The sequence below is a fragment of the Chenopodium album genome, chromosome 6 (assembly GCF_948465745.1).
Source record: "Chenopodium album chromosome 6, dcCheAlbu1.1, whole genome shotgun sequence".
Classification (NCBI taxonomy): domain Eukaryota; kingdom Viridiplantae; phylum Streptophyta; class Magnoliopsida; order Caryophyllales; family Amaranthaceae; genus Chenopodium; species Chenopodium album.
The window spans coordinates 72,001,983-72,027,669 of NC_137839.1; the positions used below are offsets into that span (position 1 = coordinate 72,001,983).

Genomic DNA, 25,687 nt, shown 5'->3' on the forward strand with positions numbered 1-25,687 from the left:
GTCAAAAATTTCGAATTTTTCGACAAATGTCCATTTTCGATGGAACATCCGTTGCAAAGTTTCCGACGAAATTAATTTATATCGGAAATTAGTACTTCCGATGGAATTGTCAACCTTTCCGATGAATTTTTTTTCCATTGTAAAATAGCTGTTTTCTTGTAGTATCCTTCAATTGTGGTTATACCAAATCATAACTTGAATTAGTATCATCCAATTATTCCCTCATAATTTCATATGTTATTAAATTTTTGTGGAAAAATTAAAATACAATAGTTACCTAAGAACTTTTCTCGTTATGTGTATGTAATTAATGTAAATTTTGCCCTAGAAAACCGTACAATGAAAAGTATATCTTTGTACAGTATCAACAAATTAGTTCCCATTTTACCCCTCCTAATTTAACCTACAAAATAAAAGTGTACATGTATATTATAATTGCTGAATAGCTGATCTTCACTTCACCTGCATGTATAGCCATTTCCGCAACTCAAAATTTCCTAAGGAAAATTACCAAATTGCCATCCAAACCCTTCAAAATCCAACCATATGAAGTCAATTTCATTACCCTTAACCTTGAAACTATATCATTTGACCTTTCAACAACCACCAAATAAGTCCTTATCATCACGAGTTCAAATCAACGGTATATTGTATTTTAGTATGTACCTTTCAGTCCAGTTTTTCTCATGATTTCCGAGTAGTAGCTATTGTAAACAAAGATGACCCGTCACCTTGTAGTATTAAGTTAGGGATCAACTGAGATGGTCTATCTCTACTTTGTTCCCCAACGTCGTTATGTTGTTGATGATGATGATGATGGTGGTGATGATGATCGTAAGGAATGTAACTCGGGTGGTAATAATTGAGAGGAGGCTTGATCAATGCAGGATGTTCAACATCTTGGGGTACTTCTTTGATAGTTGAACCACATTGTCTAGGTTGTGTTTGATAGAACACCTTTGAAAGGACAAATTCACCATCTCTTTCTTCTTCATTTTGGCCAATGTGATATTGATGCATTACCCAGTTTGTCTTCTCTGGCTTTCTTTGTCTTCCGTAGTTTGTGTACAATACTAGAATCTTCTTGAAGCCTTTAACCGCGCCATTGATGAGTATGGGTCGAGTTTTGCCCGTCTTATGCCATCTTGTCTCTCCGCCGTCTTCATCAGTGTGGACCTTTCTTCGCTTTCTTGTTCCTGTTGTGTATGCCTTTGAAGGGCAGTGAAAGAAGTGTCGCATCACACCATCTTTGCTCACACCTAATTTAGAGTGAACAACAAGACTTCTCAATTTTTGCTAGTTTACTAAAAGAGAGCACATTTATTATATACGAAAATGAAAGGGATATATTAGGATTATCAGTAAGTAAATAAGAAGTAAGCATCATAAGTTAAAGTATACTTAAATGAAATCAATAACTCCTTCTGTTGTTTCATTGTTTTAACTAACCCCTCACAGTATAAGGATATTTAGGAGTCAGTCGCAAACCATTACTATCATAGAAAACGTGACAATAATAGTTACTTCAGGATAGACAAAGGAAGTGTATTACATACAAACTACAAAGGCTACATTTATGTTGCTTCCATTAAACATTTTATCAAAGACTAGTTTGGAAGCTTAATTACACATGACTAATGATAGATTACCAATGCAATTCATGATAAAGATTGGGTAAAGCTAGAACTTGGACGTACATTCTTGTAAAAAATCGCGGTTCTATATGATAAAATTATTAGAAGTTATGAAAGTTGAATATGGAGAGCTTACAATAATCACCATAAACAAAAGTACATAAAGAGGCAATATACATGATTTTACAAGCTGGAGATTAATAAGATTCTTTTCTTAAACATTGCTAATAATCAGTGAACTCTTTCCATTTTATCTCACTTTTTCAATCTTTATTATCTTCTTTCATAAGATGCAAAGCTATGCCTATGATACACTATTTAACATGGAGTTTAGTAATTGATGCACATGTTAAAGTAAGGCCATGACAACATTCAAACCTTTTTTGTCATTAAGCTTGGTTGATCAACAAGCTAGACCTTAATACCTACATCCCACTCGAAAGCTAGCTACTCGTGACATATATTAGTTCTATTCGAAATTAGTTTTCACTACGCTAACCTAGCTCAAAAATTCAAAATATGCTATCAATGTGACAACTTATTCTGGATACTACTTTAGCTCCACATTCACTCGCTTGCTTAATTATCTACTTCTTTTCCGTGTCATCTTTTTAACTTCCAACTCGAATTGAAAGTATATGTATGTGAAGGTGCTAGATAAGCATAATATTTGTATGTCTTGTGAAGGCAACTAACATGAAAAAGCAAGAATATGAAACATAAAAAGTTAAACTATATCAAGCTCTCTCTTTAGATCTAGTATCAAATATATGGATCTTTATTTCTACTTTGGATAAGTAATTGAACCCACCATAGATCCACATAACCAAAAGTAGTATTGTAGTACTTGGTACAAATCATGTGTTCAAAAGATCTCTAATCATCAAAATTAAAAGGTAAAATAGGTGAAAACAACTTAAACAAGTAATATCTTTGAATTGTCCAAAGAGTTTAGCCATATATCTCATTACATATTCAAGCAATCCAAATAATTACACCCCATTTACTCTATAATTACACAAAACATTTTTGTTATTTAAAGGGATTAATACTTTCATGTTATAGTTTGATCCAAAAGATCAATCTAAACTCTACTATTTAAGTGTTTAATATTGCAATTAATGCATTAAGGTTGTAATTAAATTTTCTCACTCTGTAGCAACAAATGGACACATTAGAGGAGAGAACATCACATTCAGAACACATTAAGATTGTAAAGAATCAATATCATAACTCATCATTTAATAACCTACAATATTACGCAATTCTAATAGCCAATACAAAATTTGTCCTGCAAACATTCCAAGCAAACTACAAGGCAGATAATTCTCCCTATGTCCCTATATAATCGGCCACAATAAATCCATTTAAATATCTTAAATTACAAAAACTTACTAAAAAAATTACTAGATTTAGAAAGTCTTATTATCATTGAACGATCCATAATAAAAAATGTGATATACTTCGTACGAATTAAGTATTTAATTTTGGGACAAATAATACGAGTAGTATTTTTTTTGGTAATGAATTGAAGAATTTTTATTTTTTTTCCTAATTATAAATATGATCAACAAAAATGACCCAATTTCCCCTAAATTACGAAGCAGAGATTCAGGATTTTGGTTGGAGATTAAATGCATAAAATTAGTACCATTTGCAACAAAATTCCAAAAATTGACAAAATACCAAAAATCCACAAAAACTAATTTAAAAAAACTACTCTTAAGTCCTAATAGATGCTTGCAAGGGAAGCAACCTAAATGGAAATGTGTCATAAATCGACTGAAAACAACATCAATATATTCTTAGCACGCTAGTATTACTAATTACAAGTAATTAATTTAATTCAACATTCATTTTTATTCTTAGCACGCTACTACTAATTAATTTAATTCCTTTTAAAATAAAATTAAATACTACTCCGTACTAATCTACACCCAAAATATAATTTGGATCCAAAAGGCATGCATGATGCTAAGATTGCTAACCCTTGAGTCCTCAACTGCGCCGCTAGCTAGATTAGTTGGTAAAGTCTCGGATTAATAAATCCCGAACATAACACAAACCCTCCTGGCTCTCTATGTACCACATCAAAAATCACCCAAATCAAATGAAATACTGGTAAAAACAAAACTTATTAATTGAAAATAGTTACAAACCTGGTAATTTCTCAGGATGAGAGTAACAAATTCCGTTTTCGCCGTCGATAGTAGGTATGAATTCATCAAGGAGAGGATGTAACCTACCCAAATCAGACTTCACTTTAGCTTCTAAATGTTCCAAAATTTCTGTATCAGTTGGATCAAACTTCACCCCTGCTGGTAACCCTGGTAAATCATTTATTCCCCCAGCTCCCTGCATACACAAAATTAAACCGAACTTTAAAAATAAAATCTGAGACTTGAGATTGAATCACGTCTATATCATTACCTCTGCATCTCTCTCTACGACAAAAAAGTAATAATATTTTTTTAATAAAAAATATATAAAATAGAAAAATTACCTTATCTTGAAGGGGTAAGTGATGACCACAAGAAGGGCAAGAGATAGTATGAAGAGGGTTAATTTTGGAATTTAAAATTCCATGTTTATTATTATCATCATTAGAAGATGATTTTTCAGTAATTATATTGAAGTTATTGATGTTAATATCATCATTATTAGTGTTAATATTGATATTACTACTAGTAGAAGGGTTATTAATGTTGCACCATGTCATTTCATACCTTTCAATCACCCAAAAAAATACAGCAAAAGAAAATCTACCCAGAAAAATGAAGTTTATTAAACCCCAAAAAATTCTTGAAAAATTAAGAGAAAAAAAAAAAAAAGAAGAAATAATAATAATAATAATTTTGTGGGGTTTGAAGTAATTGGGAAATGGGTATTAATGGAGGGATTTGCAGGTAAAATTGTAGAGAGAGAAAGGAGGAGATTGAGGAGAGAGAAAGAGAGATGGGAAAAGCGTAAAAAGAGAGTATTTTCTACAAATAAGAGAGAGGTTGCTTGGACGTCAAGTCGTTGAAAGTGAGAGAGAGTGATAGGGTATAATCGTTACACACCGTCATATTGTGCACCTTTCCTTTGATTTTTTTTTTTTTTTTTTTTTTTTTTTTTTTTTTAATTTTTTATTAAGGAAAATGATTTAGTTTGTATAAGGTTACATACTTACGTCTAAGCATTTGATACATTTCTTAGAAATAAGTAATGAAATTACTCATTAAAGACGTTAACTGGTGTAATTAATAGTGTTGATAGATTTGATTTAAGGTCTTGAATATGTCTGATGATGTCCTAAGACTCTTTCAATAGTGTTACGCTAGAGAGAATTGTCGATTTGGATGTTATGATGAGCTCAAGGGATGTGGTATTGAATTTTTTTATCTAAGGTCTACTCAAGTGTGCTCAAATCAAGATACTTTGTATAAGTAGTCGATCAAAGTATGGTCGAAATGAAAAGTTTGTCAGGATTTTAATGCTTCAAATGTACTGTACTTTAAGATTAACTTGGCTCAAATTTGAATTGATGCAAGTTAAGTCGAGCAACCCTAGCTCAAGCCCGAGTAAGTTAACTAGTTTAATTTACTCCCTATAATGTAGTCAATTGAGTCGATTAAGGTTAAAGAAAAGTTGCTTCCCATATCCATATTTTCAAAAACTCCAATCCTTTTCTTTAATTCGTAAGATTCATCTCATGAATTGGCGATGATGTTGGTGTTGAGGTGAAAATTATATAGTGTTGTACTTTACAGTACACTAGATCATCATCAGCCTTATATGATTCCCTTCTTTCTTGCTGCAGCAATAATTAAAAAGTGGAATAACTAGAAACATTATATTATTTCATAAACTAACGCGTTAGTAGTGTTTACTATAAGCTATTACACATACAAAAAATATACTACATACGTTCAATATTAGGAAAATTTGCAAATTACAGTCATTTAAAGTTCGTATTTTGCAAATTGCAGCCGTTTAAAAATAAAATTGCAAATTATTGCAGCACAAAAGTTCATAAAAATTGTAAATTGCAGCCCGATTTAACTTTTTCATCGGTTTACAAGTTGAAAAATCTTCCATTAAAGTTTTAGGGGCCATTTTAGTCATTAAGAGACTGAATTGAGCTCGGAATTAGCAAAAAAATAACGCAAGTTTCTCGTTTTGTGTAACAAAAATGTATCGATTTGTGGGAAAATGTAAATATGAGACACTTATTACGTTATTTTTTTGCTAATTCCGAGCTCAATTCGAGGCCCTAAGGGAGAAAATGATCCCTAAAACCTTAACCGAAGATTTTTCAACATGTAAACCGATGAAAAAATTAAATCGGGCTGCAATTTACAATTTATACGAACTTTTGGGCTGCAATTTGCAAAAAAAAATAAAAAAAAAATAAAAAATTAGATGACTGCAATTTGCAAAATACGGACTTTAAATGGCTGCAATTTACAAATTTTTCAAAATATTAGTTGTAATTTTGGAATATTTATACATGCATTCATACATAGACTGATTTTAGTGATTAGGTCGACTTATGGGCTGATCCATCATTATCATTAGTTTAATTTTTTTGTTTTGACTTGACTTGACCAAGACTTTTTGATACAAGAGTGTATTATGAGTTGGATTGGAATTTACAAATTCTTGGCTTGTTTTGAACGACATTAAACAATAGTCACTCATTATAGGTTATTATAATATTTGAATTACAACACAAATATTAAAATACTTCCTCTGTTCTTTTTTACTTGACCTGTTTCTTTTATCACGCTTGCCAATGCAAAACTTTAACAATCAATAACTTTAATTCTCTATAAGTAAAAATTTTAAAATTAACATATTATGATAGTACTTATTGAGACGATTTCAAAATATCTTACATGAATATATTTTTCATTGCATATTATTTACAAGAGACGGTCAAAGGAAGGGTGATGAATAGTGTAAAAGTTAAAGCGGATCAAGTAAAAAAGAACAGAGGAAGTATATAATAACCATTTTTTGAATTTACCTTATTTTTCCTTTTAGTTGAGCAAATTTATTGTATGCCTAAGATGTATTCATGTTATTTTTTGTATTTCGTATATTATACACCTAGAAATACCGTATAGCTAATTGACTACTAATTTATTTAGGAGAGTTCATAATATATAGCATATCTACTTGAATGCATAGTAGTTGAAAAAATGGCGACTGTCTTATTATTAGTTTAATTAATGTAGTAAGATAAAGACCTATATAAAGATAATCAAAAAAAAAAAAAAAAAGGGTTTGTGTTAACGTTATGATAGAGTAGAGAATGAGCAAGATGATTCTCAAGTTAGGACATTTTACCATACCAAGTCCTTTAGGCTGGGATATCGAAGGAAGGGGCAGCCTCCTTATTAGATGCAGTGTCAATATAATGTTAAGAGTGATCTTAAAGCTTTTGTTAAGTTACGTACTTGTAGTAATACCATACATATATATATTGTAGTAGGCAGTATATGTACATCTATCTACACCCTACCAAATTATATATATTATATTTATTATACGAATCCAACCTACCAATTTTTAAAATAAGAATTAAAGGTATGATTCTACCATCAACAAGTATTTTTTATTTTAATTTATTGTTTATTAATATTTTTTTAAAAAAATTATAAGCTCTTTTAAATTAGAAATTATTCTTTTTCTTCAAGTATACTTGTCAAGGCAAATTGCCAAGCAAGGAATCCTCTCTTCTAAGTACCCTCTTCATTCCCCTCGATCTTGATCTCATGTGTCATGTTGTTTTTCATAATGTAAATTAATTGTGGTTTTGTTTATTGAGACAAACTTTAGATTCTCTACATTTCCAATTAAGCATTTAAGAAAATAAGAAATTAAATTTATACATGAAATATACATATATATGTGTTGCGTTTTTTTTTTTTTTTTTTATAATAAAATTGTACGTGAGATAAGCTACTTGAAGTCGGCTTGATTGATTAGTACCTAATTAAAAGGCGACTCAAATTTTGTTTAATTAGAATTGGCCTGCTTGAAGTCGAATTGAATCCTTAAACTCAATTACTGAGTACCTATTTTCCATGTTTAATTTTTTATTTAGTTCAATCAATAAGCATAGTTAAACAAGTTACCTAAGTATATACGTAGTATTTCATTATCTCTTCTATATATATTGATGGTCAAAATTCTGTATTGACAAATGTGCCGATTAATTTAAAACATTTTTACAACAGAAAAAGTAATTCAATCAAATCATAAAATCAAACCAGAAGACCTCATCAAATGCGATCAAATCATACTAGATCGGACCACACTTAAATGATTCATCAAATAAAAACACCACACTTCACGTGTTGATGAAAAAATATACATAGTGATTAGTGATGTTGTGAAGGATCACATATTGGCATCTCCTACTCCTATATATATACTACCTCCATCACAGATTGTGCAACGATTTGACAACGAAATGTCTAATCGTTGCACATAATCTATGACGGAGGTAGTATATATATTCTTCAAAATTCCTAGTATGAGTAATATTAAAACATTAAATTAGAGGCTTTTAGCCGACAGTTAGTGGATATGATCGGGGCCTATGTCTTAGCTTCTTAAGCAAGCCTCACAACCAAATAAGAAGCTTATACGATAAGCTTGTAATCAGTTTTACTTTGACGTGCAAGCCTGAGTTTTATATACTAGTATTAGGGTTTTTCTTAGATGATTTCATCATTATTTTATTTGTCAAAGATACTTTACTGTATCTCCCTTATTAGCTGGAATACTGTCCATCACTTTCACAGCCTGTGTTCATTTTAGTCATTTTGTTCCCACAAGTTTTTCAACGTGTGCTCAGTTTTTGTACTACTAACTATTAGGTTGTCTAAAACAAGAGCTTAGTTTAGCCCCAGATTATATTGTTTGTGTTACAAAATGATTTAAAAGGGTTTTAGCTTTTTTGGTCACTTTTATTGTCAAGATTTGGGAGTTTGATAATATACGGAGTATAACATTTCTCTCTATTTGGCCCTATTAAAGATTTATTTCAGGTCTTTCAGGTCTTTCAAGAATGACGTAATTCGGGATCAATTTTGAGTAGTTACATTCCAATCCCCTTCCAATTATTGTTGCAACCTTGCAGGAGATCAAACATGCGATACTTCCTACCAAGTACAGCCCCAATCACCACTACATCAATAACCAATTGGTAACTAGACTTAAAATTTAAGTGTTCTTGTGTACTTAAATAAATTATTTTTCTCTAAAGACATTTTGTTCATTTTTGTTATTTTTTGAGTTTCTTTTAAATCATCTAACTTTTTTTAAACATCAAAAAGAAGCGATGACTGTCACTTCAGTTATAAACTATACGGAGTTATAATTTATTAATGATGCGATGGTTTTAAAATACAAGTGTCGCTAAAGTTTGAAAATATTCACCCAACACTCTTAAACTAACAATCACTCATATTTTCTCTAATCAAGAAAGAAGAGACATAGTATAAAATTGACTGATAGTTGTAAATTAAAGAACGTATTTTTTAAGTTGATTATGAATCTGTCAAGATAATCTCAAAGTCTTGTTCTTCTCATTCATCATCAATGAAATATTTATACACATCTCTTAGAAACCTAATCAATGTAGGAATCTAATTCATATCTATCTTAGGAAATATTTAGTAAATATTATCCTACCTAAAGATAACACAATATAACTACAAGTATATCAAATATATTCCCTAAGATATTCTTCCTATCTTAACATCCCCCCTCAAGTTGGAGCATGAAGGTCACGAATGCCCAACTTGGAAAGTAGTGTCTCGAACTGAGCCTTCCCTAAGGCTTTGGTAAAAATTTCTGCGTGCTAGCTGCTCCTTCGTAGGTACATACGAAGGTGAAATCAGTCCCTCCTGAATTGCATCTCTTACAAAATGCAAATCAATTTTAATATGTTTCGTCCTTTCATGAAATACTGGATTTTTAGCAATGTACAAAGCTGACTGGCTATCACAAAATAATTTCATACCCTGCGGATGTTGTACACCCAAAGCTCTTAGTAGTTGTTTCAACCACTTTAGTTCACATGTTGTAGCCGCCATTGACCTGTATTCCGCATCCGCAGATGATGTAGCAACTGTGGGTTGTTTCTTGGTCCGCCATGATATTGGGGAAAAACCAAGCAACACAAACCAACCCGTCAAAGACCTCCTAGACAAAGGACAACTAGCCCAATCAGAATCACACCAATCTTCAAGTTGCAATTCACTATCCGAGCGAAGAAATATTCCTTGCCCTGGATGTTTCTTCAAATAACGCACCACTCTAAGTGCGGCCTCCCAATGTGCTTCCTTCGGATTCTGCATAAACTGAGATAAAATATGAACAAAATATGCTAGATCCGGCCTAGTTACACATAAATAAATCAGACGACCAACAAGCCGTCTATATTTCTCCACATCCTCCAAAACTCTACCTTCCGCAAGAGCTAATTTATGATTTTGTTCCATCAGGAAATCTGCAGGCTTAGCTCCTAACAAACCAGTTTCAGAAATAATGTCTAAAGCATATTTCCGTTGACAAATATAGATTCCCTTCTTACTTCTCGCAACCTCAAGTCCTAGGAAGTATTTTAATACTCCCAAGTCCTTCATCTTAAAACAAACTCCTAAGTATGCCTTAAATTTTGACAAAGCTTCTTTATTGTTCCCTGCAACAATCAAGTCATCAACATATATCAACACATTCAACTGCAATTTTCCTTTGGTGAATGTGAACAAAGAATTATCTGAGTAGGATTGCTTAAATCCGTACTTCTTCAAAGCTGCAGTTAATTTTGCAAACCAACATCTGGGAGCCTGTTTCAAACCATACAATGATTTTTTCATCCTACACACATAATCAGAGTTATTTTTATTAAAACCTGGAGGAATTTTCACGTAAACACTACTAGAAATAGGCTAAATTCCGACGGAATTTTCATCCTGCACACATAATCAGAGTTATTTTTATTAAAACCTGGAGGAATTTTCATGTAAACACTACTAGAAATAGGCTAAATTCTGACGGAAAAATTCCGTCGGAAACACCCTGAAATCCATCGGAAATAGGGTTTCCGACGGAATTCCGTCGGAAGAGGTTGTCGGAAAAGAAGTTGTAGGAAAAATGAACTTTTCCGACGAAAATTCCGTCGGAAACACTATTCCGACGGAAAAATAATTTCAGGTACTGCAACAATCCGTCGGAAAATTCCGACGGATTCAATTCCGTCGAAAATTTCCGACTTCTGAAATTTTTAAAAAATACGCCGCGCCACCACCAGCACAGCGTATCACCACCTCCAACCACCAAAAAACCCAACATCAGACACCGCCACAACCACCAACCCCTAACTCGTATCAGCAGTCCAGAACCACCCCACCACCCACAACCACCAGATCTACCACCCCACCCACAACCACCAGATCTACCACCCACCGACAACCACCAGATCAACCACCCACCGACAACCTCCAACCACCCAAAACACCCCTGTCAACCCCAACCACACCCACTTCCTAACCCTAACCTATCCACAGCACCACCCCCACCCATACCCAGATCCACAGCACCACCACCACAACCACCCTAACCTATCCGCAACACCACCACCACCTTACCCTCACCCCGACCGAACTCTAACCAAAACCCCACCCTCACCCATACCCAGATCCACCCACCTAAACACCCAAACCCTAACCCAAACTCGACCGAACCCGATCCCAACTAAGCCCAGATCTCACGGCCACCAGAAACCACCACCACCGAAATCCATATTTAAAAAAAAATAAAAAATAATAATCGGAAACAAAAATCAAAAAATTAAAACATAAAACATACCTGAAATTGAAATATGCTTCGAATTTCACCACGGAAACGGTTTAACAAGGCCAAATTCGGCCATGAAAAGTCTAGATCTAAACTTTTCATGGCCGAATTTGGCCTAAAAAACCTTTCAAGTAGTTAACTTTTGTTGTTGTTGATGTCGGTGGTTAATTGTTGTTGATTTCGTTGGTGTGTTGTTGATGACGGTGGTGTTTTGTTGTTGATGCCGTGGTGTGGTGGTCGAAAGGAGGAAAGTACAGGAGAACGAGAGGAGAGAGAACAGAGAGAAGAGGAAAGACAGAGAGGGGAGGAGAGGAGATCGAGAGAAGAAGATAAGAGGGAGAAGAGAGAGGAGAACGAGAGGAGAGAGAGTGAGAGGAACATAAAGGGAGAAGAGAGAGAGTGAAGAGGAGAAGAGAAAAGAGGCGGGTTGGAGAAGAGAACATAAAGGAACATTAGGGTTTTGTAGCGGAAATGGTTTTTTTTATAAAGAAATTATGTTCCGACAGAATATTCCGTCGGAAACTTCCGACGGACTATAAATCCGACGGAAAATTCCGACGGATATTTAGTCCGTCGGATTTTCGACGGAATCGATGAATTCGTCGGAAATTTACGACGAAAAAAAATTCGTCGTAAATTTCCCTTTTTCCGACGGAATATTGGGTCTGTCGGAAGCAATCCGTCGGAATTTAGCTATTTTCTAGTAGTGAAATTTCCTCCTCCAAATCTCCATGTAAAAAGGCATTGTGCACATCCATCTGATGTACTTCCCAATTCTTCACTGCAGCTACTGCTAGGAATGTTCGAACTGTAGTCATCTTTGCAACTGGCGCAAATGTCTCATTGTAATCAAGACCTTCCACCTGATGATTGCCTAATATCACCAATCGTGCTTTCAATCTTAACAAGTTCCCATGTTCATCACGTTTCTCTGTATACACCCACTTACTTCCCAAGGCTTTCTTCCCTGGTGGAAGTTTCTGAAGTACCCAGGTACCTTGCTCTTCTAGAGCTCTTATCTCTGCAGCCATTGCATCTCGCCAACCTGCATGTTTCATTGCCTCTTTGAAAGATCTAGGCTCATTCCCTGTCGTTATAGCTGCAATATACTTTTTATGTTTCTCAGAAAAACGTGAGCAATCAACAAAATATGTGAGAGGATAAGGAGTACCTGACGAAGATGATATAGGAGTCGATGTACTTGAAGATGGACTGTATTTCCGTATTGTGTGAGTGACAAAATCTCGATATTTAGTGTTTGGTATCTTCGGTCGTTTACCTTTCCCCAAGGCCTCAACATTCCCCTCCACACGCTGCTGTAGAGGCTCGGCATCCCCTTCGACACCCTGCTGCTCACCCCCTGTCTGTTGCCCTGCAAGCGCACACCCCCTGCCAGCGTCCGCTGGGTTTGTTGCGGGCTGGACAGGGGATGTTCGGGGCTGTGCAGCGTCTTCACCACCACCTGGCTGCTGCAAGGCTACGGATTGTTGTTGGTGCTGCACCCCGGGCTCCTCATATGCAACACCCCACCCCTCATCATCACTATAAGCTTCATCTACCACCCCCAACCGAGGCTGCTCATGTACCCCTGTATTTGCCTTCACCGATTCTTCAATAAATGGGAAAGTACTCTCAAAAAATCACACATCACGGGACACAAATAACTCCCTGGTCTCCAAATCAAGAACTCTCCAACCCTTTTTTCCAAACTGATATCCTAAAAAAACACACCTTCTACTACGACTAGCAAATTTATCCCCGTTGCTCCTTTGATTGTGAGCATAGCACAAACAACCACAAACTCTAATATACTCATAGGACGGTGGTTTATTGAATAATATTTCAAAAGGAGTTTTGTTGTCAAGTAAAGGAGTTGGAATTCTATTAATTAAATGGCATGCTTCTAAAACACACTCACCCCAAAATTTTAATGGCAAATTCCCTTGAAATCTCAAAGCCCGGGCTACATTTAAAATATGTTGATGTTTTCTCTCTACTCTCCCATTTTGTTGAGGGGTTCCCACACACGATGTTTTAAAAATCATGCCATTATAATGAAAATAATCCTTCAAATTATTAAATTCTGTGCCATTGTCACTCCTAACAATTTTAATAACATGATCAAATTGTCTTTTTACCATTGCAATAAAATTCAAAAACATTAATTCAACCTCTGTTTTATTTTTCAATAAATAAATCCACACTCCTCTAGAAAAATCATCTACTATTGTTAAAAAATAACGGGCACCACATGAAGAAGGGGTTTTATACGAATCCCATAGATCTATATGCACAAGTTCAAATATACGACTTGCTTTATTCTCACTAATTGGAAAACTACTTCTAGATTGTTTTGCACGAGGACAAACATCACAAACTTTATTATTTTTCCTAAAAGAACTACTCACATTCGGAATCATTCGCAACACTGACTCTGAGGGATGTCCCATCCGTTGGTGCCATAATTCAAACGAAGAATCTCCTTCCACTGCTAGAACCTTCACTTAAGGAACACCACGGAATATATACAGTCCATCCTCGCGTTCACCCACACCAATCACCTTCCTCGTCCGCGGGTCCTGTATAACACATATTTTGTTAGTAAATTGCATCATACACTTGGATTCATCATTTAATTGAGTCACAGAAATTAAATTGCAAGTTAATTGAGGAACATAAATTAAAGCACATTCTTGAGTTTTAAACCGCCCGACAATATCACTGTCCCTAATACATCCGCATTCGCCGACTTTCCGTCTGGCAAACCTATGGGACAATTTTGTATTTTCTTCACGTTTTCAAGTAACGTCAAATCACATGTAACATGATTTGAGGAACCTGTATCCACAATCCAAGGTATATTATTTATCTTACCATGCAACTGCTTATTTTTCAAGTTGTCCAAAAATTTTTGGACTTGAGTGGCACTCACGCCAACCAAATTAGCTGCTGCATCGTCAGTCGAGGAAGCTTGTGATTGTTGCTATGAGGAGCCGCCAACTTTGTTTGCTCGCACGGGCTGTTGCTGGGACGAGGGTGCTGTCGAGTTGCTGCCATGGGTGCGAGCTCCTCCACGGCCAGCCCCTCGTCCTCCTCCACCGCGGCCCCTGCCTCTTCCGCCACAACCACGTTCCCCCCACCACTCGGGGTAACCAATGAGTTGGAAACACCCACTCTCGTCATGGCCTACACGATTACAATGGTTGCAAAACTTGTCACTATTATCCTCATATTTCGGTTTTGCCTTGAATCCACCTTAAATGCTACTGCATTCTCCACCTTCATACTACCTTCCCGCAATCTCTCGGCCATTGCTATATTTTGGTAAGCAATGTCCACACTCGGCAAGGGTAGTTACGCAAGAAGTTGAGCTCGAATCGCTGCATAGTGAGCATCCAAGCCAATTAAAAAATAATGCAGGTAGTCTTCTTCTCTAATACTCTCTACTTGTGTAACAATATTACACTCACACTTCCCACAACCGCACTTAGGAACCCAAACATAATTCAAGAGCTCCTTCCATATCTTCGATAATCTGCCAAAATAATCCACCACGGACTCCGTAGAAGCTTGTCGGCACGCTCCCAAAGCAGTCTTCAATTGACATACTCTTGTGCCACTGACCACACAAAATCTGTTTTTAAAATTAAGCCATAAGACACTAGCATCATCATAATCACCAATGGTCGATCGAACCTTGGGGTCAAGTGTATTTGTGATCCATGAAACTAACATGGATTGTACAGCAATCCAATCCTCCATCTTCTTTGCATCCGTCTTCGGCATGGCAATAGTGCCATCTACAAAGCCAAACTTACGCTTAGCCATTAAAGACCTTCGCATAGCTTGAGCCCATTCATCATAATTTTCACCATGCAATTGTATAGGCGTAATGATATTACCCGGACCATCACTCGATCCCAGATAATATGTCAAATCTACAGCTTTTTCACCCATCTTCTTTCTTCTTAATATGTGTTTTAATTATTTTGTGTTTGTGTTTAAATTTTCAGATTTCTCTCACAGCAAAAAAATTGTTTCTTGCCTTGGCTCATGATACCATGTCAAGATAATCTCAAAGTCTTGTTCTTCTCATTCATCATCAATGAAATATTTATATCAATGTAGGAATCTAATTCATATCTATCTTAGGAAATATTTAGTAAATATTATCCTACCTAAAGATAACACAATATAACTACAAATATATCAAATATATTCCCTAAGATATTCTTCCTTATCTTAACAGAATGTTAATTGAAACAAATATCAAAACTTTTTTATGTACAACTTCTTAGATTCATAACAATGTACTTTATCATCCTATGTAAAATCAATAATAAACAAATGTAAATTTGATGCTTATTCCGTCCTTAAATTAAAAGCCTATTTTTCTTTATTATGTGAATATTAAATATTAAATTTAGGCTTTTAATAAAGGAACAGAAGGAGTAATGTTTAAAAAATCCGTCAAAAAACACTACTAGAAAATAGGCTATTTTCGAACGAAAATATCAACGAAAATATCCGTCGTAATCACCCGAAAATCCGTCGGAAAACCTGTTTCCGACGGAATTTCGTCGTAAGCAGTTGTCGGAAACCCTCTGGTAGGAAAAACATCCTTTTCCGACGGAAATTCCGTCGGAAACACTTTTCCGACAACGGAATTCGGTCATCGAAATATATTTTCAAGTATCGGAAAATTCCGTCGGAAAAATTTTCAATCGAATTAAAAAAAACCACGCCGCACCACCAGGGCACGGCGTGTCACCACCACTACCACCCCTAACAAACCCAAATCTAAACCATCCCCAACACTCTGCCCACCCTAAACCCGCCTAATCCCACCACCCCTAAAAAGCTAACGGTATTTGCGGTTTTAATGTATAGAACTGCTATCACCGATTCACCGTTAGCAGTTCTTAGCTGAACAAGAATTTAAAAAAAAAAAAACCGTTTCCTCGAACCTTTTCCAAATCCTAAGTGGACAGTATGGTGGGAAAAAGTTTTTAAACCAACGTAAATAGGAAATTAAATTATATATTACGAGTAACAATTTCTAGGGAAATCGTTCTTGTAACAACTTATCATCTTTAAACTTATTTTTGATTTGTTTTTTTTTTTTTCCTGTCTTCCCCTGTTCTACAGTAAAAAAAAAACTTGAAACTTCATTGCTAGAGACGCCCTTTAACTTCATTGCAAGTTACACCTACCGTACCCTCGAAGAGGCACTTCTAAGGGGGCGTTTGGTTCGCAGATTATAGGTATTAGGTATGGGTTTAGAATGACCAAAACCCATACCATATGTTTGGTTGTCAAAAATATGATTTTTAAACCCATACCTCAAACCCATGAGATATGGGGTTTAGAAACCTTAGGGGGGAGGTGGGTTTGGCTCATTCCATTCCCTTAGGTATCAAATATATGAAATTAAGGAGATGATATTTTATTCCAAAATTAAACCAAACACATGGTATTAAGTATTAAGTTCCAACTCAATACCACCTTAACCCTATTCCTGATTCCAAACATATACCACCCTGCGAACCAAACGCCCCCTAAAGGAGCTACTAATATGATGCATTTTATATTGTCTTGCAGTAACTGATCTCAGAAGATATAAAGAAAGAGTGACCAACTGTTATACTTTTGTGCAGAGATGATTGATCAACAAGTATCTGGTATAACTCTGCTAAACATTCAACACTAAAAAAAAAAAAAAAAAGTCTATTATAGGAATTTGATAATAGATGTATCAAGAAGTTGAATCGTTCACAAAAGACTAGCAGTATGTGCAGTAGCAGGTTAGTAAAACCCGTATCAGAGAGGAGAGGATAAACTACAGCACTTAAAAAAAGTTGTTACAAAATTAATGTTTGCGAATTTAACTGGCTTGATTCCTCATGAAATGCTTAGACGCTCCCTGTAAACCTGCAAGCCTGCAAATGAGATAGTAAAATTTTATGCTGCATGATTCAGAACCATCAAACCAATTGTATACTGTAATATATTTTCCGATAGTTATCAGTAATGCGTGTAATAAGGAAGTTAAGAGTTCAAACAAACTTAGATGGCATATATAGAGCATATGCTACAAATTATAACTTAGATGTAAATGAAAGTGGAAAAGATGACATTAATAAATTTTACCTGTGATCTTCCAACATTGACCACGGCCTACAAATCTGTTTCATCGATCATGGGAAGGATGTCAAAGTCTGACCTTCAGTTCCTTTGTGCAACACCAAGCTCTCTTCATAAGTATCTATAGTTATACGATCACGAGCTAAACGTCTCAAAGTTATTATTTGATGAGTAGAAAATTCGTAAGAAAACAACTTGCGGCAATTGTGTATGATAAATATATCAGTGTCCTGATTATAAAAGACTCTTGAACAACAATATGTCCAATTCTTAAGTTCAGACAATTCCTTATGATTTGAATCTCTTGAACGCCATGGCCTCCACAACGGCTCCTCATTATCATCCTTATCCATAACCCATATGCAAAAGCGTACAGAAGACAAACTGAATACAGCTAACGACTCGCCAAGAATGAAAATAAACCTATAGACAGAGTCGTTTCCTTGCGTTGTGACATCCGGCAACTTCACAAAGCTAAAGTCCTCAGAATCAAAATCAAAGGAGACGAGATGAGTCTCGCGAATCCAGTACCAAGCCCCTCGAAAGAATAAACGACCAAATAGAGGTGGCATCCACGCCATCGAGGGGACATTATTCTTCCTTTTTATTTTAGAACTCCAACTATGATTTTGAAATGAATAAACTGCAATAAAAAAATCCCTCGTATCTCCACCACAATAATGATCAATTTTAATGGCAGCCACCTTATAATTGTTGTCGCCAGAAGAAGGATACCCCAACACATAGTTCACTGGATCCTCTTTAGAACTCAAAGGACACGACGGAAGTATCAAGGACTTTTGAATCGAAGGGTTCCACAATCTCAACATAACTGTGTTGTCAGATAGTTTCTTAGACATCAACATCAACCCATTACAGGTTCCAAGAAGTTTATATGACTCGTAAATCGTGCAAATATCATCAGTTATCTTAAATGTGTCAGTGCTTCGAACAGTAAAAATATATTCATCTCGGTTTTTAACGCTTCTCATAACTAATACATCAGTGCTTATACGATTGTCTGTGTTGAGGCTGAAATCTTTGGAATCGATTAGAGAACACCAGAGTTTACAAACACACCTAAATCTTAGTAGGGTTTTCACGGGTAGCCTTGCCAGTATCTCCCTCAGTAAATCTATTGGAATGTGAATTTCTTGGTCGTCCGACATTCTCATCTTCTTGCGATTTATTGGTATGTGAATTTCTTGGCCGTCCAACATTCTCATCTCTTTGCTCAAATGCAGAGTAAACAGCTTAGCCTTTTAAATTTTGTAATTATATATTTGTAAAACACAATACATAACTAGGAAGACTCCTAAACCTAACAACATTTTCACACGTCTAACAGGCATATATAATGTACATAAACTGCTAGGCTAGGCCCGCTAGGGTTTAGATGCTAATTTAATCTTCTTTTTTTTTTTTTTTTTTTTTTTTTGAAACACAAATCTAATCAGTTGAGTTGTTATCTTATACTAGTATTATTTTATTTTATCTTTTTTAGGAAGAATTGTAATCTTTTTTTCTTTTTTGACAAGTTTTTTTTTTTTTTTTTCCTTTAATAACGGACCAAAATGGAGGATAGCTCCCAAGAGTTTTAATTGACTCAAGAATACAAACCGAAAATTTAACTCTCATAGCCAAGCTAATATAAGAACTAAATTGGGGTACAAACGTTGTGAACTTCTTGACATCGCAAATAAGAGGATTGAAGGGATCTATCGCCGGTCATAGGGTGTTCCAAACTTATTCCCTTGCGTTTCTTGATCCTGCTAAAATGAAACTTGGAGTGTCGTTTATCTTTCTTGTATTTTGCCTTTGATCTGATTGGCATTCCATACTTCCTCATTAGAACCTACGGATTCCACTTCAGCAAAATCAGTGGTAGTTAAATCTCTCGTAGGAACCTCATTCCCTTCCTCGATATTTGACCCTCATTGCTGCCAGAAGCTAGGTCAGTAGATATATGATCATCTAACTTCTCAACAGTGGAGGTGTTGGGATTGGGAATCCAACAGTATGGTTGGCCGCAATGTGCCTAGAGATCGCTTAGCCTTTTTCTTTTGGCTCTTCTTGACGCGATCCCTCTTTAGCGGCCCCACCATCATAGTGGGCATGAACAAGGTTTCATAAACTTTGGAGTCCTAGCCTTGTGAGAATATGGATGCCCATCTTGGGTGGCTTTTTTCCTTCACTCATACAGTCATCCATGAAGCATCATAATGTTGAAGAAACTCAAGGTTTTCCCATGACTCGGGTTCGAGTAAGATACATCTGAAATCTTAAGGGACTTGTTACATCTCAATATGTTGAGGAACATCCGGATTTTCCTTGATCTCTTGTCCTTAGCATGCCTAAAATCCTAGTTGTTTATGGAGGTAGCCTCGTTGTCCCTTTTTTTCCAAAGGAGGAGTTATAGTTACTGTGAGATAAGGTTCTCTACCACCATTGCACTAGTAGCAACCACATTGAGATAAGGTTCTCTACCACCATGCACTAGTAGCAACCACGTTGGGTAACTACGTAACAACACTCGGAACATTATTAGTAGACAACTTGTTAGATTCTAGGATGACATCTGACTCGCTGATCTTCCCTTTTTTGTTAAAAATGGCATGTGGCATTTCGGAATCCTCAGTGCCTCACTTGCCCCTTGAGCCTACTAGCTTTACTTCTTAGACCTTCCACCTTCTCCATTTCACTGCGGATGTTTTGGTTGTTAGGATTAGCCTTAACTGCTTTGCCAAGGTCTTCAAAAACCTCTTCAAGTTTGTACATAATGACTAGCTGGCAGAGCTCCTTAGTTTACTCATAGTCCTAAACTTTTAAAGCGCAAGCTGCAAGGTTTAACTCAAGGGATATGGTAAGTTTCCTTTGATAAACACGATGATAATCTTGGCAATACAAACACAAGAGTTTCAGTTCTCTATTATACTTAGCCCCAACAAGAACGACTTCACCTTTCTTGAAGTGAACATTGCCCTCCTCTTTCAAAATTTTGCTTGATTGAGGATATTTCGAGGGCAATTGTTCTTAGCATAGTTGACACTTGAGTGACTTGACAATCCTTTCGTCATAAGTGAGTATGTATAAGGGCACTAATTAAATTCCGGCAGTCCATAACGAAACTTCTAAAAACAAAAGTGGAATTGACCAACAAAACACAAAGAATTACGCACAAACACTACCAAAGCAAAACACAAACCCTTAAAGGGCTCACAAACCCTCAAAGGGCATATCATTACAACAAGGAGCAGGGGAGCAGCAACCAAAACACTGCCACCGAACCAAACACTAAACAGATCCACAAGAGGTGTGGAGGATCAGAAATCGGTCAATTAAGTGATGAACAGAGCACCGCCACCAAAGCAGAGAGAGAACTGTCGAGAAAAAAAGGGGCGGCCAGAGACGACACCCATGCCAAGGAATACGTCATATCACGGCAAGGGGCCGAATATCGGATAGCTAGAACACTTTATCGAAAATAGTGTTCGCCAGCTAGGTTGGAGTCTTGAGAGGGGAGTTCACCGGCGATTGAGGAGCAAGCCAACCCACTCTAAACGTCGGTGGCCCAATGGTTTACCCCTTGAAGGGGAAAGGTGGTTTTAATTTAAAAAATAGGGGTTGGTTTAATGGTTTTCTCGGTATGGGATTTTCAAGAAGGAAAGCGCATGAGGCACGTTCCACTGTTGCTGTAAAATTGCTGTTTTTAATCTTGACTAATGAAAAGGGTAATTTACGCCAAAAGATCTAACAAAAAATGCAGATTATAAACAGAGTATTAGCAAAATTAGACTACTAATAGATAAAAAATAAAGGTCACCTTAAGAGTTAAACATCCTTGAGACATGAAAACACTCAACTTTCAAAAACCCGTCTCCTTCCGAAGTGAAAGACAGCTTACAGGAATCTCCCAACACACAAAAGAGTAACTGGCCATTTGATCCACCTTCGCCTTGTATAACACAGTAGTGTATGAAGTTATTAGTGATCTCTATAGTCTTGAGCTGCTGTTAAAATTCTTCAAGATCTTAATAAGTCCAAATGTCTGCCAATAGACTGCCATAAACAATTATCTGCAGGAAGAACTGCACACAAGTAAACTTGTTCTTTGTGTCTTCACTTGTGAACAAGTCATAAATCTCAAGGAAAATGGTATAGCACTTTAGCAAGGCTTTCAAATTATTTGGAGGTTTATACTACTTTACAGAAGACATACCTTTTCTTTCAGTATGAATTACGGATAAAGCCCAGCTGTGATTACACAACAGAACGGAACGGAACGGAACGCAACATAAGATAAGCCCCTGTTTGTTTAGCAGCTAGTACTTGCAACGAGTTTCAAGGTCCTGTTTGGAACTGTTAAGGAGTTAGTAACCTGTTTGTATTGTCTTGCAGTAACTGATCTTAGAAGACATAAAGAAAGAGTGACTAACTAATATACTTTTGCGCAGAGATGATCGATCAACAAGTATCTGGTAAAACTCTTAAATAGAGTCGACTATAGGAATTTGATAATAGATTATTGAGAGGTTGAATTGTTCACAAAAGTCTAGCAGTATGTGCACTGTGCAGTAGCAGCTTAGTTGAATTGTTCTCAACATAACTCTGTTGCCAGATAGATTCTTTAATCTCTTTTCTCCCTCTCTCGAGATCTAACAAAGAATGCAGATTATAAACAAAATTAGACTACTAATTCAATATAAAAATAAAAATAAAAAAAATAAATTACCGTAAGAGTTAAACATCCTTGTAGACATGAAACGCTCTGCTTTCAAAGTGAGTAATCTTGCAATGATTTACCCTCTCCTTCCGAAATGAAGACGGCTTACAGGAATCTCCCAATACAAAAAGGAGAGTAACCGGCCATTTGATCCACCTTCGCCTTGTATAACACAGTATGAAGTTATTAGTGGTCACTAACTTACTATAGTCTTGAGTTGCTGTTAAAATTCTTCAAGATCTTGATAAGTCCAAATGTCTTACAATAGACTGCCATAAACAATTATCTGCAGGAAGAACTGCACACAAGTAAACTTGTTCTTTGAGTCTTCACATGTAAACAATTATCTGCATAAGCAGCATAAATCTTACAAGGAGAATGATATTGCACTTTAACAAGGCTTTCAAATTATTTGGAGGTTTATATTACTTTACAGAGGGCATACCTTTTCTTACAGTATGATTTACGGATAAAGCCCAGCTATGATCACACAAGGAACACAATATAAGATAAGCCCATGCTTGTTTTGCAGCTATAACTTGCAAGGGTTTCAAGGTCCTGTTTCTCTGTTAGTTAAATCTTTGTGGCACATTTTATCATTCTTATGAGCAACTAAAGGTTATCATAACCAAACTTGCATATCCTGTTTCGAAATCATCTACGATAGCAAAGTGCAAACAGAAACATATACATACGAAGTATTAGGTTCTCAAAGCACAAACAGATACTGAGAAAATTCACATGCAATGTGCAACAGAGCATCAGAATAATGTCAAGATAGCAAGGAAAAATAAACCAACAATACACAAACTGCTAAAACTGAAGCTAGCAGTGAGTTCCTTCATGTCCTGGGCAATCTCAGGCTTTCAGCAGTAACTGAGAAAAGATAGTGCACCGAGGAACATAGGGAAAAGCTTTTGACTGATTTTGTTGTATACAAAATAGTTTTTTTTATTAACAAAAACAATTTAAGGTCACAGTGAAAAGCAAGAGGCTGATAATCTAGAAAAGGCTACATATTTTGGTTGGGTGTTACAATTAAAAACAACTCATTTTTACCCTATGCTATCCTTGCAGACCTTACACCGATAATTGCTCTGTGAAAAAGATCCTAAACCAAAACACCAAGCTATCGGAGGTAGTAGAGTTTGCTGTGTATTATTAAAGCTCCAAAAGAATAGTCCATAACACCTCTTCTCTTTCATTCTAAATTTCTCGTCAATGACAACAAGGTCAACAACATTGGTGAAACAATCATGAAATTCTGAATATAGAGTATGTTCAGTTCAATTTTACCTTGCAACCGATATCAAAGCACAAGTTGCAGTAGGCAATTGGAATATGCACACCAGAGAAAGGACATCGAAGCAATATTTGCATAAGTTATATATATGGAATTGAAATGAATATGGGTCAGACCAAACAATAAGACCCAAAACAATTTGTCATATACATAATGCACATAGATGAAGGGAACATTTTACCAAGTATCCTACAGTAATTGCCTTCTAAACAAGCCTTTTGCCGGAAAAGACATAAAATTGATGCCAACAAACAAACTGAAGCCATTTTCTATGATTCAAAACTTGAAGCCTTGATCACACCTCCTTTGTAGTAGAAGTTGGGAACTTATGTGCTCAATCTCAGGGAGATAAATATTGAAGTTCTTCATAATCGAAACAAATAATCCAATCTCAGTAAGAACAAATGATCCAATCTCAGTAAGTACATATGAGATCAGACAATCCACAATCAAGGCCTTCATAATTTTTGGTCCTGCCTAAGTGCCTATACACACAGCAAAGCTGCCGTGGCAGCTGCAATCAGTGGAATTTCATCATCTGCCTTCCTCCAACAATTGTCTTAAAAGTTATAGTCGTCCTCATCATCATCATCATCATCAGTATCATAATCATCATCATACATCCACTCCTCATCATCTTCTTCGCCCTCAGAAAAAGCCGAGAACCTCCCACTCCCAGAACTCAACTTCCCACCCGGGATACCAAGCTCATCCACAATCTGATCCAAGTCACTCCCACCTTCAACACCCTCATCAAACTCCGAAATTGAGAACAACCCATCACCCCAATCACCCACTTCCTTCCTCCTAGGCACCAAATCCTTCTCACTCACCTCACCCTTCTCCACCCCGCCCCACGGAACCCACAAATCAGCCTGCATTCCCAACACCCCATTCCTATCCCCCACAACCACGGTCCCCAAATTCGCCTCCCCTGCCTTCCTCAACATATCCCGAAAATCCGAATCATCCGAAACCAAGAACAACCAATCCACCCCTCTACTCATTGAATGCATCATCTGCCTCTTTAATGCCCAATCCGCCGCCTGCGGTTTATCCTCCACAGTCTTGACAAACACCCCAGCTCGCCGCAACTCCTTAGCTAAACCATACCCAACTTTAGGCGTAATCAAAGTCCTAGCAGCCTCCTCAAACTTATAATTCTTCTCTAAATACCTCTCCTTAAACTTCTGCCTCTTCTTACCCTTCAATTGTTTCATCCTACTCAACTTCTTCTGCCTTTCTCTCTCATGTAATTGCCTAAAATGCTTCTTCAAATCTAAATTAGTCTTACACTTTCTACCACATACACTACAAACATAAGGCTGAGATGGGGTGATCATACCTTTGCGCTCAAGAAAATCCATCTGCCGCCTTGCACGGCGCTCCTCAATGACCCGTGCAGGAAGATGCGAGAAAGCGTGCCGATTCGCGTAAGCGGAGATGTCGACCACCTCCCCGAACCGTGCGGCGAGCGTTCTCAGCGACACGGCCGCGTCGTAGGGGGGCCCACGAGGGGGTTTGTTATCCAAATCCCACAAAACAACCACCTTCGTTTGGTTCGGGGCGAAAACCCCATCTCGGGTTTGGACCATATCGATGTCGGAGGAGAGAGAAGAATGGGGACTGTGACATTGAAGAGGAGGAGAGAGAATTTGAAGTGGGGTTTGTTTTGAAGGGAAGAAGATGGAGTTTGGGGGTTTGTTGAAGGTTGAAGGAGAGAGAAAATGGGTGGATGAAGATGGGGGTGTTTGTGAGAGATTTGCAGGAGAGAGAATCATTGTTTTTTTTCTGGGAATTTGAATTTTGGGGATTGAAGTTTTAGAGGTTATTGGGAGGAGAGAGAAAGTAGGAGTTGATTGGCGGAGGTTGCGGCGGCGATAGGCGGAGAGAGATTGAAGATGGGAGATTCAGGCAGCTAGTGTGGTCAAGTGTAACCGCCGAGATGAGTGACATTATAGTAATGTGGATAATAAATGGTATGATATGGTTTTAGTTTTTTTATTTTTTTTTTTGACAAATAGA

General features: G+C 36.5%; 4 protein-coding genes across 5 annotated transcripts; all 4 read right to left on the reverse strand.

Annotated features, from left to right (window-relative positions):
• Positions 1-225: 225 nt before the first annotated feature.
• Positions 226-4,572, reverse strand: LOC145635183 (NAC domain-containing protein 73-like). Its single transcript, XM_081686470.1, has 3 exons — positions 4,138-4,572; positions 3,794-3,989; positions 226-1,259 (listed from the first exon to the last, which is right to left on the reverse strand). Exons 1-3 carry the CDS (start codon positions 4,351-4,353, stop codon positions 685-687), a joined length of 987 nt encoding a protein of 328 aa, XP_081542596.1. The 5' UTR covers positions 4,354-4,572; the 3' UTR covers positions 226-684.
• Positions 4,573-14,846: 10,274 nt separating this feature from the next.
• Positions 14,847-15,449, reverse strand: LOC145637198 (uncharacterized). The gene has a single exon (XM_081688675.1). It carries the CDS (start codon positions 15,447-15,449, stop codon positions 14,847-14,849), a length of 603 nt encoding a protein of 200 aa, XP_081544801.1.
• Positions 15,450-17,393: 1,944 nt separating this feature from the next.
• LOC145637199 (F-box/kelch-repeat protein At3g23880-like) lies at positions 17,394-18,805 on the reverse strand. Its single transcript, XM_081688676.1, has 2 exons — positions 17,716-18,805; positions 17,394-17,431 (listed from the first exon to the last, which is right to left on the reverse strand). Exons 1-2 carry the CDS (start codon positions 18,803-18,805, stop codon positions 17,394-17,396), a joined length of 1,128 nt encoding a protein of 375 aa, XP_081544802.1.
• A 5,252-nt stretch (positions 18,806-24,057) lies between these two features.
• On the reverse strand, positions 24,058-25,522 carry LOC145636240 (uncharacterized). Of its 2 annotated transcripts, XM_081687743.1 has the most exons (2): positions 25,008-25,137; positions 24,058-24,922 (listed from the first exon to the last, which is right to left on the reverse strand). In XM_081687743.1, exon 2 carries the CDS (start codon positions 24,880-24,882, stop codon positions 24,223-24,225), a length of 660 nt encoding a protein of 219 aa, XP_081543869.1. In that variant the 5' UTR covers positions 24,883-24,922; positions 25,008-25,137; the 3' UTR covers positions 24,058-24,222. The 2 variants fall into 2 exon arrangements, with proteins under 2 accessions (XP_081543869.1, XP_081543868.1); XM_081687742.1 differs by having other exon boundaries at positions 24,058-25,522.
• Between the last annotated feature and the right edge of the window lie 165 nt (positions 25,523-25,687).